Source organism: Bombina bombina, chromosome 2, assembly GCF_027579735.1.
Source record: "Bombina bombina isolate aBomBom1 chromosome 2, aBomBom1.pri, whole genome shotgun sequence".
NCBI lineage: Eukaryota > Metazoa > Chordata > Amphibia > Anura > Bombinatoridae > Bombina > Bombina bombina.
This window is the reverse complement of record NC_069500.1, coordinates 345,207,667-345,227,517: the sequence shown is the minus strand read 5'-3', so window position 1 is coordinate 345,227,517 and position 19,851 is coordinate 345,207,667. Positions and strand designations below refer to the sequence as shown.

The 19,851-nt window shown below is 40.0% G+C and overlaps 1 protein-coding gene across 1 annotated transcript in view; it reads left to right on the top strand.

Moving 5' to 3' along the window:
- ATXN2 (ataxin 2) overlaps positions 1–19,851 on the top strand; it is a gene marked incomplete in the record, with an annotated part of 1,324,939 nt that overhangs the window by 1,278,039 nt on the left and 27,049 nt on the right. The window contains 1 exon segment of the mRNA XM_053699757.1: positions 2,163–2,387. Coding sequence (XP_053555732.1) covers positions 2,163–2,387 — 225 coding nt within the window.

The following is a 19,851-nucleotide window of genomic DNA, read 5'->3' as shown; positions in this document are numbered from 1 at the left end:
GGACATGTCATCCTGTCCACCTTGGTCGCTACCTCTGAAACAGGACCTTCTGATCCAGGGTCCCTTCAAACATCAAAATCTAATTTCTCTGAAGCTGACTGCTTGGAAATTTAACGCTTGATTTTATCAAAACGTGGTTTTTCTGAGTCAGTTATTGATACCTTAATACAGGCTAGGAAGCCTGTTACCAGAAAGATTTACCATAAGATATGGCGCAAATACTTATATTGGTGCGAATCCAAGAGTTACTCATGGAGTAAGGTTAGGATTCCGAGGATATTGTCTTTTCTACAAGAAGGTTTAGAAAAGGGTTTATCCGCTAGTTCCTTAAAGGGACAGATTTCAGCTCTGTCCATTCTTTTACACAAACGTCTGTCAGAAGTTCCGGACGTTCAAGCTTTTTGTCAGGCTTTAGCTAGGATCAAGCCTGTGTTTAAAACTGTTGCTCCACCATGGAGTTTGAACTTAGTTCTTAATGTTTTACAGGGGGTTCCGTTTGAACCCCTTCATTCCATTGATATCAAGTTGTTATCTTGGAAAGTTCTGTTTTTAATGGCGATTTCCTCGGCTCGAAGAGTCTCTGAGTTATCTGCCTTACATTGTGATTCTCCTTATCTGATTTTTCATTCAGACAAGGTAGTTCTGCGTACTAAACCTGGGTTCCTACCTAAGGTGGTCACTAACAGGAATATCAATCAAGAGATTGTGGTTACATCTTTGTGTCCTAATCCTTCTTCGAAAAAGGAACGTCTGCTACACAATCTAGATGTAGTCCGTGCCCTGAAATTTTATCTACAGGCAACTAAGGATTTTCGACAAACGTCTTCCCTGTTTGTCGTTTATTCTGGTCAGAGGAGAGGTCAAAAAGCTTCGGCTACCTCTCTCTCCTTTTGGCTTCGTAGCATAATACGGTTAGCCTATGAGACTGCTGGACAGCAGCCTCCTGAAAGAATTACAGCACATTCTACTAGAGCTGTGGCTTCCACTTGGGCCTTTAAGAATGAGGCTTCTGTTGAACAGATTTGCAAGGCTGCAACTTGGTCTTCTCTTCATACTTTTTCCAAATTTTACAAATTTGACACTTTTGCTTCTTCGGAGGCTGTTTTTGGGAGAAAGGTTCTTCAGGCAGTGGTTCCTTCCGTATAAAGAGCCTGCCTGTCCCTCCCGTCATCCGTGTACTTTAGCTTTGGTATTGGTATCCCATAAGTAATGGATGATCCGTGGACTGGATACACTTAACAAGAGAAAACATAATTTATGCTTACCTGATAAATTTATTTCTCTTGTAGTGTATCCAGTCCACGGCCCGCCCTGTCACTTTAAGGCAGGTAATTTTTCCATTAAACTACAGTCACCACTGTACCCTATGGTTTTCCTTTCTCTGCATGTTTTCGGTCGAATGACTGGTAATGGCAGTTAGGGGAGGAGCTATATAGCAGCTCTGCTGGGTGAATCCTCTTGCACTTCCTGTTGGGGAGGAGTTAATATCCCATAAGTAATGGATGATCCGTGGACTGGATACACTACAAGAGAAATAAATTTATCAGGTAAGCATAAATTATGTTATATATATATATATATATATATATATAAATATATCCAAAGCACAAATTAATTGCATAATTTAGCATACATGTATTTAAGGATAATTTGTGCAATAAAAATATAACATTTTTAATATTAGCTTAATATTGCCTAAAATTTAAGCCAGGTGTGGTGCACCCGCTAAAAATGTCCTGTGGAGAACACTGATATGTATATATGTGTATACGAGCGGTTGCAATATCCATTAAAAGTGTAGGGTGCGCTAAAGGGCTGTCGGCTGCTCTAAACCTTCTATAGTTATTCATTTTTACCATGCACTTGCAATTTCAATATGCAAGCTAATTAGTACTCCACTTTCTCTTTTCTGCTTTTCTATTTTCCTCCATCTACTTGGTCGTATGTTAGACTGAGGGATTACTGGATATTGGGAGGAATTAAAAAGCTCTGGCATGTAGGTTTTTTTTTGTCTCCTTCTAGTTGACTGGAGTGTTATCCCACATCCCACATATTTTAGCTGAATAAAAGAATCTTAATTTGATATCTTTCTAAACATTACACTATATATATATATCCATATTTTTTTCTTGAGCCTATTTTTTATTTTTTCTTCTATATAGCATCATCAACATCAAGCTGCTCAAGCACTGCACTTGGCTAACCAACAACAACAGTCTGCGATCTACCATGCTGGATTGGCTCCCACTCCCCCTTCCATGACTCCAGGCTCTAATGCACAGTCCCCACAAAACAGTTTCCCAGCACAGCAAACTGTATTTACCATCCATCCTTCGCATGTACAGACAGCCTATACCAATCCACCTCATATGGCTCACTTGCAACAGGTAACGGTATTATAAAATAAGTATTTAAACCATCTGGTTGCATGTGTTTTTTCATTATGAGCATATCCAGTATTCACGATTTGCTTTCTATCAACACAAAGTGATTTATACAGCGACTGTGTAGACATATACAAAGATTAATTTTATTGTGTAGAGGAAATATATAAAAGCTTAATGTTTTGACTTCCTTTTGTAGCAGTCATCAACATATAGTTATCCTCCTTTTAAAAAGAACAGGTAGAATCTCAAAGCATAAGACCGTTCTTCCTGCTAGACACTATTCTTTTTTTGTTCTATTTTTTTTTTTAGACAGGATGAAATGTTAGCCTTTGCCTTGAGATTATTTACTCAAATGTCCATACATATGGTGCGTTGTAGAGCAGTATATAAGATATAGAAGTGTTTGGGGATCTTCTGGATGGTGGCCATGAAGGGCCACATTACTGTGTGCTGCTCAAGCTTAAAAGATTTAGCTGGATAAAATCAACTTGTTTAGATACCATCCAACATCAACAATTGAGAACTTAAAGTCAGCTAATGATTCTCTATCAGAGGAGCCTAATATTTCTAGGTTGGTTGCAAGTCTCCTAGCTTGAGAGTGTTCACTAAATTCTACAAAATTTTCACTGCTCGTATTACTGTGCTTGTAGCAGTGGAACAGCTCTTAACTGGTAATTTCTTTCTTACAGGTGGTGAGAGTCCACAATCCATTAATGGGAATTGCTCTTCCCTACCATTAGGAGGAGGCAAACACCAAGATCTCTGTAAAACCCCTCCCACCACACCGGTACCTCAGTCTTGTCTTTACCTCCACTGGAGGTTTTTGAAGAATGAAATGTGCATTTGTTTCTTCAGAGAGAGGGGTTCTCAAATTAAGTTGAAGCCTATTGCTTGTCAGAGGGATGTATTTGGAGTATTGGAAGTGACAAATCTTTCTCTAGTGGGGATTTAGTTGCATGCCTTGCCATGGAAGTCGCAGGTACTTGTCCTTTCCCTCTTCCTGTTGGTTCGTCTATATACTCTTATTCCAGTTCCTCTGCTGTTATGTTTCAGCACTAGTCTTGGCTTCCTACTGGTTAACTCAGAGTGCCTTTGGGTAAGTACTATATTTTTATTTATTTGGCACTCTATAGGCTGTTTGTGTTTTACTATATATATTGTTATATGTACATAGCCTTCAGACAGTTATATATTTGTTGTTGTTTGATATTTCCCCTTTTTGATGCTATTCACGTGCGTATTTTTGACCCACGCTTGTTTTCGTGTACTTTGTTGATGCATGCCGGCCTTCAGGTCTGCATGTGTCGGTGTGATAGTGTGCATACTTTTTTGCTCCCTTTTCTATTATATATGATGTAAGATTGACGTGCATCTCACTTTACAAGTGCGCTGTCTGGATGAATAGATGTACTTGTCTTGTATCGATGATTTTTCAAACTGTAAGGGGTTTTTTTTTATAAGGGGTGTCTCCCTTTCTTCAAGATCTCGTTTAATGGGGATATTATCACTCTGTATTTAAAGGGACAGTCAAGTCCAAAAAAAGTTAATGTTTCAAATAGGGCATGTAATTTTAAACAACTTTCCAATTTACTTTTATCACCAATTTTGCTTTGTTCTTTTGGTATTCTTAGTTGAAAGCTAAACTTAGGAGGTTCATATGCTAATTTCTTAGACCTTGAATGACGCCTCTAATCTAAATGCATTTTGATATTTTTTCACCACTAGAGGGCATTAGTTCACGTGTTTCATATAGATACATTAAGCTCATGCACGTGAATTTACCATGGAGACATCTCTGATTGGCTAAAATGCAAGTCTGTCAAAGAACTGAAATAAGGGGACAGTCTGCTGAGGCTTAGATACAAGGTAATTACAGAGGTAAAATGTGTATAATTATAACTGTGTTGGTTATGCAAAACTGTGGAATTGGTAATTAAGGGATTATCTATCTTTTAAAACAACAAAAATTCTGGTGTTGACTGTCCCTTTAATGTTATTTTGTTTATATTTTTTGCAGTTATGGAGCCTTGTAGTTTTGTCCATCAACAATCTGGACTTCTATCACAATATGCAATACATATGGGAATCGTGACCCCAATCTAGCACCCTTTCCTGCTTTACTTAAAATACAATTCCTATAACCACCTACATCTTCCCATAAATTCACTCTAACATTGCTACTACATACTGCCTGAAAAGGGCATTCTTAGTTACCCAACCAGGCCAACTGTAAGAGTCATTACACCCTTGGACCTCCAAGCTGTTCTTTGTCCAACTGCACATACTTATTGACAAGTTTCCCTTAGTGTTCCTTCTTTTTTCCTTTTGTTTAGTTCTACTTATTCCTTGATGAAAACTTTATTAATCACTTGTAATTGAGAAAGATGTTTATATTTAAAAGTTGCATGATGCATATTTTTGAACTGTAGAAGTGAATTCTAATGTTGCAGATGCGACAGTATTGATTGATGTAACTGTATTAAAGAACAAAATAAAAAAAAGTGTAAAAGGTAATTTCAGAATTTACCTTCTACTAGTTTTTAGCCTGCTAAAGTTAATGTTTCTAGTTATAATGCTGCTATGCCCTCAGAGGGTCTTCTCAAGATTTAAAAATTTGTATCCTTTTTAGACTTCTATTATTGAGCTTTTGGAAGCTAGACTCAAAATGGTGGAAACCATTTTAACTCTGGGTGTATGTTCTAGCATTCCTTTATAGTCACTTTAGATAAAAATGAAGAAACTGAACCACATGTGCAGTGATAGAGTGCACCTCTATAACAAGTGTCCCATCAAATATATAGTATCATAATGGGACTGTTTAGCATTATAAGTTTTAATCAAAAACATATAGGTGAAACAAATGTAAAAATCAAATAAAAACAATATTGCAACTCAAACGTTATAAACCTGTGACAAGGTAAAAAGCTGAAAAGAAAATAAATTCAAAAGCACAATAAAATTTGTATTAAAATGTGAAAAAAAGGTTTTGGGCTTATTGTATACTGTCCGTGACAAGGTTGCAAACGGTGTCAATCAGAGTAGTATCTCTGGTGCAATGGTGCTGAGTTGAAAAAACAATGGGCTGCTGGTCTTGGAACTGGGTGATCGGTCAGATTTAAGAAGACAGCGCCTCATAGTGCAGATATAACTTTAAATCAGTGGGATCACAAAGCACGAACAGATGGAAATATACTCACAAGAGTACTGGCACTCTTATATAAAGTAGTGCGAATATGCAAGCTGACATTTAACAGCAGTCAGTACGCTGACAGAAGCCTCCTCTGGTGATTCAAGGGTGCAGCCGTGGGCTCTCCTCCTGATAAGTCACAGGATCTGCTGGATCAGCACCGTTAGTAGTATACGGCTATCCCTGTGTGTCCGTCTGAACCGAACTGCTATGGAAGGTTAAAAAGTGATCCCAATATATAACAATGGGATATCAAATAATAAAAAGGCTGTAACAGAGCTTAACCTTTCATAGCAGTTCGGTTCAGACGGACATTGCTCTCAACGACTGCTGTTAAATGTCAGCCTGCATATTCGCACTACTTTATATTAGAGTGCCAGTACTCTTGTGAGTATATTTCCATCTGTTCTTGCTTTGTGATCCCACTGATTTAAAGTTATATCTGCACTATGAGGCGCTGTCTTCTTTTGTCCATTTTAGATAAAAAGTTTATATCTTTCCTAAGATATGGTGAGTCCACGACATCATCAATTACTAGTGGTAATATCTCTCCTGTCCAGCAGGAGGCGGCAAAGAGCACCAAAGCAAAGCTGTTAAATATCACTCCCCTTCCCATAATCCCTAGTCATTCTCTTTGCCTCTGTCAATGGAGGAGGTGAAGTTTGGTGTCTGAAGAAATGAAATCCTTTATGGGGGGGGATAGTTTTCCCTGCAAGCAAGGATTTGGGTATAGCTGTAATCCATGTCAGTCTCTGCTGCAGAGTAGTGGTGGCTTTTATGCAGTTAGGAAGTTGTAAGATGGTGCTTACTTTGTTTCCTATCATATTGCTGCCCTAAGTGTTGAAATCCAGAGTTGGTTACTCTGTTCTTTCTTTTTTCCACAGGTCTCTGTTAGGAGTTTGTGTCCTTTCACGCCTTGTGAGCCATCTTCCTGCCGGACAGCTAGTCTAGCAGGTAAGTGCTTTTTTGTCTTCTAGGTATAGGAGACTTTGCACTTTTAAAGAATCATTTTCTTTCATGTAATTGGCAAGAGTCCATGAGCTAGTGACATATGGGATATACAATCCTACCAGGAGGGGCAAAGCTTCCCAAACCTTAAAATGACTATAAATACACCCCTCACCACACCCACAATTCAGTTTTACAAACTTTGCCTCCTATGGAGGTGGTGAAGTAAGTTTGTGCTAAGATTTCTACGTTGATATGCGCTTCTCAGCATTGTTGAAGCCCGATTCCTCTCAGAGTACAGCGAATGTCAGAGGGACGTGAAGGGAGTATCACTTATTTGAATACGATGATTTCCCTAACGGGGGTCTATTTCATAGGTTCTCTGTTATCGGTCGTAGAGATTCATCTCCTACCTCCCTTTTCAGATCGACGATATACTCTCAATTTACCATTACCTCTACTAACTGTTTTAGTACTGGTTTGGCTATCTGCTATATGTGGATGGGTGTCTTTTGGTAAGTATGTTTTCATTACTTAAGACACTCTCAGCTATGGTTTGGCACTTTATGCATTTATATAAAGTTCTAAATATATGTATTGTACTTATATTTGCCATGAGTCAGGTTCATGTATTTCCTTCTGCAGACTGTCAGTTTCATATTTGGGAATGTAAACATTTTTAAGAAATGTATTTCTTACCTGGGGTTTAGTCTTTTTTCAATTGACTACTTCTTGTAATTGCGGGTATTAGGCCCGCGGGTGCGTCAAATGCTAAACTTTATTGCGTCATTCTTGACGCGAAATTTTTTTTGGCGTGAAAAAGTACGTTTATGACGCAACTTTGTCATTTCCGGCGTCGTCAGTGACGCAAGTGTGTCATTTCCGGTCATTTTTGGCGCCAAAAAAAGACGTTACGTTGTGCGTCATACTTGGCGCAAATTTTTTTTCATTATTTCAATACCCCTTGTTTGTTTGCCTCTTGCTTTTTGCTTTCAGAGGCCTATGCTATTGCATTTTTTCCCATTCCTGAAACTGTCATATAAGGAAATAGATAATTTTGCTTTATATGTTGTTTTTTCTCTTACATTGTGCAAGATGTCTGATCCTGCCTCAGAAGTTTCTGCTGGAACATTGCTGCCTGACATCGGTTCTACCAAAGCTAAGTGCATTTGTTGTAAAGTTGTAGAAATTATTCCACCGAATGTCATTTGTAATAGTTGTCATGATAAACTTTTAAATGCAGATAGTGTTTCCATCAGTAATAGTACATTGCCAGTTGCAGTTCCTTCAACTTCTAATGTGCATGATATACCTGTAAATTTTAAAGAATTTGTTTCTGATTCTATTATGAAGGCTTTGTCTGCATTTCCACCTTCTAATAAACGTAAAAGGTCTTTTAAAACTTCTCATTTAGCTGATGAAATTTCAAATGACCAACAACATTATAATTCATCCTCTTCTGATGAGGATCTATCTGAAACAGAAGATCCTCCCTCAGACATTGACACTGACAAATCTACTTATTTATTTAAAATAGAGTATATGCGTTCTTTATTAAAAGAAGTGTTAATTACTTTGGATATTGAGGTAACCAGTCCTATTGACGTTCAGTCTAATAAACGTTTAAATGCTGTTTTTAAACCTCCTGTGGTTTCCCCAGGGTTTTTTCCCATTCCTGAGGCTATTTCTGATATGATTTCTAGGGAATGGAATAAGCCAGGTACTTCTTTTATTCCTTCTTCAAGGTTTAAAAAATTGTATCCATTACCAGCAAAATCTATAGAGTTTTGGGGAAAAATCCCCAAAGTTGATGGGGCTATTTCTACTCTTGCTAAACGTACCACTATTCCTATGGAAGATAGAACTTCCTTTTAAGGATCCTTTAGATAGGAAGCTTGAATCTTATCTAAGGAAGGCCTATTTATATTCAGGTCATCTTCTCAGACCTGCTATTTCTTTGGCTGATGTTGCGGCTGCATCAACTTTCTGGTTGGAAAATTTAGCGCAACACGTATTGGATTCTGACATATCTAGCGTTGTTCACTTACTGCAACATGCTAATCATTTTATTTGTGATGCCATTTTTGATATTATCAAAATTGATGTTAGATCCATGTCTTTAGCTGTTTTAGCTAGAAGAGCTTTGTGGCTTAAATCTTGGAATGCTGATATGACATCTAAATCTAGATTACTATCTCTTTCTTTCCAAGGTAATAATTTATTTGGTTCTCAGTTGGATTCTATTATTTCAACTATCACTGGGGGAAAAGGAGTTTTTTTGCCTCAGGATAAAAAACCTAAGGGTAAATCTAAGGCTTCTAACCGTTTTCGTTCCTTTCGTCAGAATAAAGAACAAAAACTCAATCCTTTCCCCAAGGAATCTGCTTCCAATTGGAAGCCTTCCTCAAATTGGAATAAATCCAAGCCATTTAGGAAACCAAAGTCAGCCCCTAAATCCGCATGAAGGTGCGGCCCTCATGCCAGCTCAACTGGTAGGGGGCAGATTAAGGTTTTTCAAGGGTTTTTGGATAAAATCTGTCCAAAATCATTGGATTCAGAGCATTTTCTCTCAAGGGTATCGAATAGGATTCAAAGTAAGACCTCCATTGAGAAGATTTTTTCTCTCACGCATCCCTGTAAATCCAGTAAAAGCTCAGGCTTTTCTGAAGTGTGTTTCAGATCTGGAGTCTTCAGGGGTAATCATGCCAGTTCCTCCTCAGGAACAAGGTTTGGGGTTTTATTCAAACTTATTCATTGTACCGAAGAAAGAAAATTTATTCAGACCAGTTCTGGATCTAAAAATTTTGAATCGTTATGTAAGAGTACCAACTTTCAAGATGGTGACTATAAGGACTATTCTGCCTTTTGTTCAGCGAGGACATTATATGTCCACAATAGACTTGCAGGATGCATACCTTCATGTTCCGATTCATCCAGAACACTTTCAGTTTCTGAGATTCTCTTTTCTAGACAAGCATTACCAATTTGTTGCTCTTCCATTTGGCCTAGCAACAGCTCCAAGAATCTTTTCAAAGGTTCTGGGTGCCCTACTATCTGTAATCAGAGAACAGGGTATTGCGGTGTTTCCTTATTTGGACAATATCTTGGTACTAGCTCAGTGTTTACATACTGCAGAATCTCACACAAATCAACTAGTGTTGTTTCTTCGGAAACATGGTTGGAGGATCAATTTAACAAAAAGTTTCTTTATTCCTCAGACAAGGGTCACCTTTTTAGGCTTCCAGATAGATTCAGTGTCCATGACTCTGTCTCTAACAGACAAGAGACGTTTAAAATTGGTCGCAGCATGCCGGCTCCTTCAGTCTGTCATTCCCTTCAGTGGCTATGTGCATGGAAGTTTTAGGTCTCATGACTGCAGCATCGGACGCAATCCCCTTTGCTCGTTTTCACATGAGACCTCTACAGCTTTGTATGCTGAATCAATGGTGCAGGGATTATACAAAGATAGCACAATTAATATCCTTGAATCCCAATGTACGACACTCTCTGACATGGTGGATAGATCACCATCGTTTGGTTCAAGGGGCTTCTTTTGTTCGCCCAACCTGGACTGTGATCACAACAGATGCGAGTCTTTCAGGTTGGGGAGCTGTTTGGGGATCTCTGACAGCACAAGGGGTTTGGAAATCTCAAGAGGCGAGATTACCAATAAATATTTTAGAACTCCATGCAATTCTCAGGGCTCTTCAGTTCTGGCCTCTGCTAAAGAGAGAACCGTTCATTTGTTTTCAGACAGACAATATCACAACTGTGGCTTATGTCAATCATCAGGGTGGGACTCACAGTCCCCAAGCTATGAAAGAAGTATCTCGGATACTTGCCTGGGCGGAATCCAGCTCCTGTCTAATCTCTGTGGTGCATATCCCAGGCGTAGACAATTGGGAGGCGGATTATCTCAGCCGCCAGACTTTACATCCAGGGGAGTGGTCTCTCCATCCAGATGTGTTTTCTCAGATTGTTCAGATGTGGGGGCTTCCAGAGATAGATCTCATGGCCTCTCATCTAAACAAGAAACTTCCCAGATACCTGTCCAGGTCCAGGGATGTTCAGGCGGAAGCAGTGGATGCGCTGACACTTCCTTGGTGTTATCAACCTGCTTACATCTTCCCGTCTCTAGTTCTCCTTCCAAGAGTGATCTCCAAAATCATCATGAAACAGTCTTTTGTGTTGCTGGTGGCTCCAGCATGGCCACACAGGTTTTGGTATGCGGATCTGGTTCGGATGTCCAGTTGCCCGCCTTGGCCACTTCCGTTACGGCCGGACCTACTATCTCAAGGTCCGTTTTTCCATCAGGATCTCAAATCATTAATTTTGAAGGTATGGAAATTGAACGCTTAGTTCTAAGTCATAGAGTTTTCTCTGACTCAGTGATTAATACTATGTTACAAGCTCGTAAATCTGTCTCTAGAAAGATTTATTATAGAGTTTGGAAGACTTACATTTCATGGTGTTCTTCTCATAAATTCTCGTGGCATTCTATTAAAATTCCTAGAATTTTACAGTTCCTTCAGGATGGTTTGGATAAGGGTTTGTCTGCAAGTTCCTTGAAAGGACAAATCTCCGCTCTTTCTGTTTTATTTCACAGAAAGATTGCTATACTTCCTGATATTCACTGTTTTGTACAGGCTTTAGTTCGTATTAAGCCTGTCATTAAATCAATTTCTCCTCCTTGCAGTCTTAATTTGGTTCTGAAGGCTTTACAGGCTCCTCCATTTGAGCCTATGCATTCTTTGGACATTAAACTTCTTTCCTGGAAAGTGTTGTTCCTTTTGGCTATTTCTTCTGCTAGAAGAGTTTCTGAGCTATCTGCTCTTTCTTGTGAGTCTCCTTTTCTGATTTTTCATCAGGATAAGGCAGTTTTGCGGACTTCTTTTCAATTTTTACCTAAGGTTGTGAATTCTAACAACATTAGTAGAGAAATTGTTGTCCCTTCCTTGTGTCCTAATCCTAAGAATTTTTTGGAGAGATCCTTACATTCTTTGGATGTGGTAAGAGCTTTGAAATATTATGTGGAAGCTACTAAAGATTTCAGGAAGACTTCCAGTCTATTTGTTTTATTTTCTGGTCCTAGGAAAGGTCAGAAGGCTTCTGCTATTTCCTTGGCTTCTTGGTTGAAATTTTTGATTCATCAAGCTTATTTGGAGTCGGGTCAGGCCCCGCCTTAGAGAATTACAGCTCATTCTACTAGATCAGTCTCCACTTCGTGGGCTTTTAAGAATGAAGCTTCAGTTGATCAGATTTGCAAAGCGGCGACTTGGTCCTCTTTGCATACATTTACTAAATTCTACCGTTTTTATGTATTTGCTTCTTCGGGAAGCAGTTTTTGGTAGAAAAGTTCTTCAGCTGTTTCAGTTTGATTCTTCTGCTTTTTGATTTGTTTTTTTCTTTCAAAAATGAAAATAAACTTATTTTTTTTGGGTTGTGGATTAATTTTTTCAGCGAAATATGGCTGTTTTTATTTTTATTCCCTCCCTCTCTAGTGACTCTTGAGTGGAAGACTCCACATCTTGGGTATTGATATCCCATATGTCACTAGCTCATGGACTCTTGCCAATAACATGAAAGAAAACATAATTTATGTAAGAACTTACCTGATAAATTCATTTCTTTCATATTGGCAAGAGTCCATGAGGCCCACCCTTTTTATGGTGGTTATGATTTTTTGTATAAAGCACAATTATTTCCAAATTTCCTTTGTTGATGCTTTCTACTCCTTTCTTTATCACCCCACTGCTTGGCTATTTGTTAAACTGAATTGTGGGTGTGGTGAGGGGTGTATTTATAGGCATTTTAAGGTTTGGGAAACTTTGCCCCTACTGGTAGGATTGTATATCCCATATGTCACTAGCTCATGGACTCTTGCCAATATGAAAAAAATTAATTTATCAGGTAAGTTCTTACATAAATTATGTTATTTATATTCTACAGTTTTTCTTTCTGTGATTTAATAATCCTTTAAATAAGATTTGTTTGACAGTATGCAGGCACTATGTGATTTGGGATTTGCACGTTAGACCAGGTGCTGCTAAATTTTTATTTTTTGGCGAATGTTTGTTTTGTTTGTGTAGTAACGGTTGTTGCTATGTCTTTTTCGAATTGCGCGCCTTTTTTCTTGTCTGTGCTTTTCCGGATATACTGATCACGTTCGCCTTGTGTTTGTTATTCGTAATGGATCGGCGTCTCTGTGTTGTTGCTGCAGTCTGTCTGTGTATGTGCAGTTGTGTGTCTGTGTCCTCTTCAAGTCTCCCGGAATTGCGGTAGGCACCTCAGTACTGCTGAGGTGTAGAGGTTGTCAAACTTTAGGGGGGGGGGGGTTTGCAACGTTTTTTTTTTGTTTGTTTTTTTTCTTAAAGTGACAGTTGTTCTTTATAAAAATTTATTCCTGGGGCTGATTTTTCTTCGCTATGGACATGGATAATGATGATATTGTTTTTAATAAATGTTTATTATGTTTAGAGGTGCAAATTGTTTTTCTTTGCAAATTTGTGCTACTTGTTTAGCTAGAACGCTTCAATGCAAAGAAAAATTATTGCCTTATGAGCCTAATGTCTCTCAGGATGATGTTGTTCCGGCAATGCCGCAGCCTTCTCCTTAAACGTCCCAAACCGATATGGCATCACATGCAGTGCCCTGCAGTTCCTCACAACTTCCTAATGGGGTATATTTGCCTCCAGATTTCGCTGCACAGAAATCCTCTGCGGTACCTGCAGCTTTATCTGCCTTTCCTGTTTTAGGAAAACGCAAGAGGAAAACTAAACACTTAATAGATTGTAAAGTGCATGTTTTAGCAGCTACTATACAGATTGATCCTCATAATTCTAGGGAGGATGTTGCCTCAGTTCCTTCTGAGGGTGAAATCTCTGAGTCTGACAGTGTTAATCTTTTGTCTGAGGTGGAATAAGTAAGCTTTTAGGTTTAAGCTTGAATACCTTCATGTTTTATTAAAAGAGGTTTTGGCTACTTTGGATGATTCTGACTCTCCTGTTGTAGTTAATCCTAAGAAATCTAGTAAGCTTAATAGATTCTATGATGTCTCTTCCTCTATGGAAGTGTTTCCTGTTCCAGATCGTGTGACGGAGATTATTGAGCAGGAATTGGAAAAACCAGGGATTCCTTTCTTCCCATTTTCAGTTTTTAAGAAGATGTTTCCTATTGCTGAATCCATTGATTCTTGGCAAACGGTGCCTAAAGTAGAAGGGGCTATTTCTTCTCTGGCTAAGAGAACTACGATCCCTATAGAGGATAGTTGCTATTTCCATCTTAATATGGGAAGAGTCCACAGCTGCATTCCTTACTTGTGGGAAATACTGAACCTGGCCACCAGGAGGAGGCAAAAACACCCCAGCCGGGGGCGGAGCTAACCGCCAAAGGGACAAGACGCATGATATGATAGCTCCCGACTTTATCATTGAATGTGGGGGACTAATTTAGGCTTAATGCCTCCTAAATGACAGAAACTATACTTTATCCCCTGTCATAGAGCCTGCTGATCAGTTTGGAGTAGGTGCTTGATGTGCTTTGCTGTATGCGGTCAGAATTGCTAACTGAGGCCTAACTGGAAGCTGCGATGATCATGGAGGAACACCACATGACTGTATGGGCCCTCTTTGACTACTACGATAACAAGCTAATGAGCCGATTAGACAGGCTTATTCAACTCAGCCAACCTCTAGGTGTGAGGCGGGATGCCGTTAGCCTTACTGAAGAAGAGACCCTAATAGCAAAGAGTGAAGCTGTTGCCCCGGGAACTTCTGCCTGTCATTTCTTATTGGAAACGGCCGCCCACCTAGACGCTCCCCTAGCTCCCGCCTGCAGCGATCATCTATTATATACCTCTGACCGAGGAGACCCGATCGATACTCAGGAGCAGAGGGGAGTTCCTGCCTGTCAGCAAGGTGCGGAAATCGCGGGAGGCATTGACGGTGAGGCTCTCAGAGAGCTGAGCGATGGGCCCGTGAGTATGTGTGGCCAGAAACTTGCTACTCCGACGTCGTATGGTTCTGACAGGAGGCCCCTTGTCCCCCACTATCCCGATGCTCCGTTGAACATTTGTCCCTTTACACTAACTTACGTGCAAGTTCCCCACGATCTTTGGAGTCATTGTGGGGCTATGTATCAGCAGAACTGTACTTGCAGGAAAACTGGCGTGGGCTGAGCTTACATGTCATCTCTGAGACTTCGCACAGATGCCCTAGCGATAAAAATATACCCTTGCTTAACATATGCAGTGACTCTTAATGCTCCTCTCTCCTACTTTATGATGGCAACATTGCCTGAGACTATACTAGGGAGATCTTTTGTGTAATTTAAAGATAAGATAGATGTCCATATAATACACACCTCAGTGACATTCTGTACTGCAAATATGTTCTTTTACTGAGGTTTCTGCTGCTTGGTTCCAATGCATAACAGACTAGTTAACTAAACTAGTTAATCCTGTTAGCCCCCTCCTGAGAGTGTGTGATGCTGGGGAAGAGAGTGGTTCCATCAAAATAATACTTGGGTAACATGGCCTGTACAAAGAATGGGACTCCATTACCAGTCTTAGATCTGCCCCCCCTCTCTCCCCCTCTCCCCTCCTCTCCCCCCCACCCCTCTCCCCGTCCCCTCTCCCCCCCACCCCTCTTCCCCCCCCTTCCCTCTCCTCCTTCCCTCTCCTCCTTCCCCCATCCCTCTCTTCCTTCCCCCATCCCTCTCTCCCCTCTATCTCTCTCCCCTTTCCCCCCTTCCCCCCATCTCTTCCCCCTCTCCCCCCCTTTTTTTTCCCTCCTCCACCCTCTTCCTCCCCCCTCCTCCTCCCCTCCTCCCCCCTCTTCCTCCCCCCTCCTCCTCCCCTCCTCCTCCCCTCCTCTCCCCCCCTTCTCTCTCTCCCTTCCCCCCTCTCCCCCTTCCCCCCTTCTTTACTCCCCTCTCTTCCCCCTTCTCCCCCCTTCTTTACCCCCCCTTTTTTTCTTTTTTTTTTTTTTCTTTCTTTTTTTCTTAACCCCTTCCCCTTCCTCTACCCCTTCCATCTCCCTTCCTCCCCCCCCCCCCTACCAATTGTGTAGTAAAGGGATAACTAGCTTATCCTCTATGCTCCCTTTTGGCAGAGTTGTGCAGTCTCTGCCCTGTTCGTAGAGTCATTGCCAGAGTTTGTACCTATATAAGTGTAAAAATTGGCTCTTCGGATGTTAAGCTTTATTATGAATGTCATTCTGTGTTTAATGTTTATTGACTGCTTATTACTACAGGTTTCGTATAACTGTTAGCTCACTTATATTTCCAACATATAGGTTAGAACTATTGGTGGGTTGTCTAAGGTTCAGAAATTCTGGAGCGTCCAACATATATGTTTCTCAGGTAATTTGTAAGGTGAGGTCTTGGGGTGCACTGATGCAGCTGTTATAGAGGTGCTTTACTGAAAGTTAACAGAGGTATAGGTAACTTTGAATGGCAAATTTAGTATATATGGCTAACCGTGGGGGGACCACCTATTTCTTTGCTGGCATGATATAGCCAGACTTGTTAAGATTATTAGCCTCCGACTAGACTTATTTAGCAATTTCCCACTACCTACCCGCTATGGTGCTATAATTATTTAATCACCCCCAAGTGACTGCAGAGTTCTGTAGCCCAGTTTACCTCATATTTTTTGCTAGATTGCAAACCTTCTTGAGACTTCAACCTTTAGTTTTTTTTTTTCCTTAATCTTAATGTTCTTATACCACTTGTATGTCTGTGAGTTACTAATCTTTCTTATATATTAGTACTTAAACTTATATGTAGTGCAGTCCCTACAGTCTTATTTCTCTGACACAGTGATAGATATCGGTAATATTCAATGTTATTTCATTTAATTTTATCATCTCCTTCAATTTTGCCCCTAAGTTCTTGGACCTTCCCGGGGTCCTAGTTGTCATAGGAAGGAGTATGTCAGTGTAGGCCCCGATTTGGCCTATACTATCCAAAAGCCCTCTGAGTAGTACATTTAAGTTATAGGGGTCCAAAAGTGGCCCCAGCTATCTTTGAGGGAAAAGAGGGTGATTCTGAGTTTGCTCTTCAACTGTTGTGCATCTGTTTTATATCTCAACTTGGGAATACTCTGTGAATGTTCTGATAAGAGATTTTTCCCTACATTCGTTCTTATGTATTTGTTTATGTTCTTGATACTTATCTTGTCAGATGCTATGTGTCATGTGCCTGCTGAGGCAAACTGTTTTTTTTTGTCCTGGAAATTGTACATTCCCTCAATAAAAAAAGATTTAAACAAAAAAAAACAAAAAAAAAAACACCCCAGCCAAAGGCTTAAATACCTCCCCACTTCCTCATAACCCCAGTCATTCTTTGCCTTTCGTCACAGGAGGTTGGCATAGAAGTGTTAGAAGATTTCGGAGTAGTCTCTTATGGAGGGTAGTACTCTTCGAGATGGGACTGGAGTTTATTTTACAAAGATATGACAAGTCCACGGATTTCATCCTTGCTTGTGGGATATTAACCTCCTGCTAACAGGAAGTGGCAAAGAGCACCACAGCAGAGCTGTATATATAGCCCCTCCCCTTCCCCTCCACCCTCAGTCATTCTCTTTGCCTGTATTATACTAGGAAGACATGGTAAAGTGAGGTGTTAGTTTTAGTTTCTTCAATTAAGAAGTTTTTTATTTTAAATGGTACCGGTGCGTACTATTTTCCTCAGGGGGATATGGAAGAAGATTTCTGCCCTGAGGTTTGATGATCTTTGCGTTTGTAACTAAGATCCACGCTGGTTCCCACAAGAATTCTGAAGGTAACCATGAGACATCTTCAGTGTGGAGACCGGTTTCATGCTGCAAGCAGCATTTAAGGTATGTGCAGCCTTTTTTTCTGAGGAGACTTGGTGTATCAGAACTGGCTGGCATTATTTCCCTGTATGGGGATGGGGTAAGCAGTAAAACCTATTTTAATAAGAGGGGTGTTACTGGAGTCCCTATATTATATTTATCATTAGTTGATATTTGGGCATTATGTGGCATAGGAGACAATATAAAAAACAATGTTTTATGTTTTTTATTTTTGGAACTTAAAACTTATTGGTTTAATGCTTGAGGGTTGTAATTGTGTGTGTATTTTTACTTTAGTGCAAAACTGCATTTCCATGCAGTGTTGTTTGGGCCTACTCTGACTTTTGACCTTAAGGGGCGGAGCCTATTTTGGCGCAATTTCTTCAGGCTTAGCAGCAGCAAACAGTAACTAGGTGGCTCCTGGACTGTGTAGCTGGTCTGAAGGGTTGGAAACTTGATTTGAAGTACCCTGGGGGCAGGTAGGCGCCACAGTGGTGCAGAGTGTATTTTTAGCTATCTTTTGACTGCATGTTGATATAAGTACTTCTAAAGCCTTATTTCTGCCCTTGCTTCTGGGTGCAGTAATTTTTGGATTAACCAACGATATTAAGTTAAATTTGGGAATAATTTAACGTTTTTTGTGCATTTTGGAAAAATTGTTCACTATTTCTTTTCTTAAAGGCACAGTACACATTTTTTCGAATGTTTATTTTATGCTATAAATAAGTGTTTAAACGACTTTTGTGGTATTACTAGTCTGTTCAACATGTCTGACATTGAGGTTTCCCATTGTTCTATGTGTTTAGAAGCTATTGTGCAAACCCCTCTAACATTGTGTAACTTTTGTACTGAAAGGGCTTTACAATGTAAAAAGCATATTTTGAATAAAGTAAGTGTGCCTAAGGATGATTCTCAGTCTGAAGAGAATCAGGATATGCCATCTAATTCTCCCGAAGTGTCACAACCTTTTATGTCCACACAATCGACGCCTAGTACTACTAGTGCGTCTAATTCCTTTACTCTGCAGGAGATGGCTGCAGTTATGTCAACTACCCTTACAGAGGTATTGTCTAAATTACCAGTGTTGCAGGGTAAACGCAGTAGGTCAAGTATTAATGTAAATACTGAATCCTCTGATGCTTTATTAGCTATTTCCGATGTTCCCTCACAGTGCTCTGATTTGGGGATCAGGGAATTACTGTCTGAGGGTGAAATTTCTGATTCAGGGAATGTTTTGCCTCAGACAGATTCGGATGCTATGTCATTTAAATTTAAGCTTGAACACCTCCGCCTGTTGCTTAGGGAGGTTTTAGCGACTCTGGATGATTGTGATCCTATTGTGATTCCTCCAGAGAAATTGTGTAAAATGGATAAATATTTGGAAGTTCCTACTTACACTGATGTTTTTCCGGTTCCTAAGAGAATTTTGGAAATTATTAGTAAGGAATGGGATAGACCAGGTATACCGTTTTCTCCCTCTCCTAATTTTAAGAAAATGTTTCCTATATCAGATACCATTCGGGACTCATGGCAAACGGTCCCTAAGGTAGAGGGAGCTATATCTTCCCTAGCTAAGCGTACTACTATACCCATTGAGGATAGTTGTGCTTTCAAGGATCCTATGGATAAGAAATTAGAGGGTCTACTAGAGAAATTATTTGTTAATCAGGGATTTATTTTACAACCTACGGCTTGCATTGTTCCAGTAACTACTGCAGCAGCTTTTTGGTTTGAGGCTCTAGAAGAGTCTCTTAAGGTTGAGACTCCATTAGATGACATTCTAGATAGAATTAAGGCTCTTAAGCTAGCTAATTCTTTTATTACTGATGCCGCTTTTCAAATTTCTAAATTAGCGGCAAAAAATGCAGGATTTGCTATTTTAGCACGTAGAGCATTGTGGCTCAAATCTTGGTCTGCTGATGTGTCATCAAAACATAAGCTTTTAGCTATTCCCTTTAAAGGTAAGACCCTTTTTGGGCCAGAATTGAAGGAGATCATTTCTGATATTACAGGAGGTAAGGGCCATGCCCTACCTCAGGATAGGTCGGTTAAAATGAGAGGTAAACAGAATAATTTTCGTTCCTTCCGGAACTTTAAAGGAGGACCCCCCGCTTCTTCTTCCACAAAGCAGGAAGGGAATTTTTCCCAATCTAAGTCAGTCTGGAGACCCAATCAGAACTGGAATAAGGGTAAACAATCCAAAAAGACAGCATGGTCCTAAGACAGCATGAAGGGGTGGCCCCCGATCCGGGACCGTATCTAGTAGGGGGCAAACTTTCTTTCTTTGCCCAGGCTTGGGCAAGAGATGTTCAGGATTCCTGGGCACTAGAAATAGTGACCCACGGTTATCAATTGGAATACAAGGATTTTCTCCTAAGAGGGAGATTTCATCTTTCAAAATTATCTGCAAACCAGATAAAGAGAGAGGCTGTGTAAAATACTTTTTTACTATGGGAGTAATCTGTCCTTTTCCAAAATTGGAACAGGGACAGGGGTTTTACTCAAACCTATTT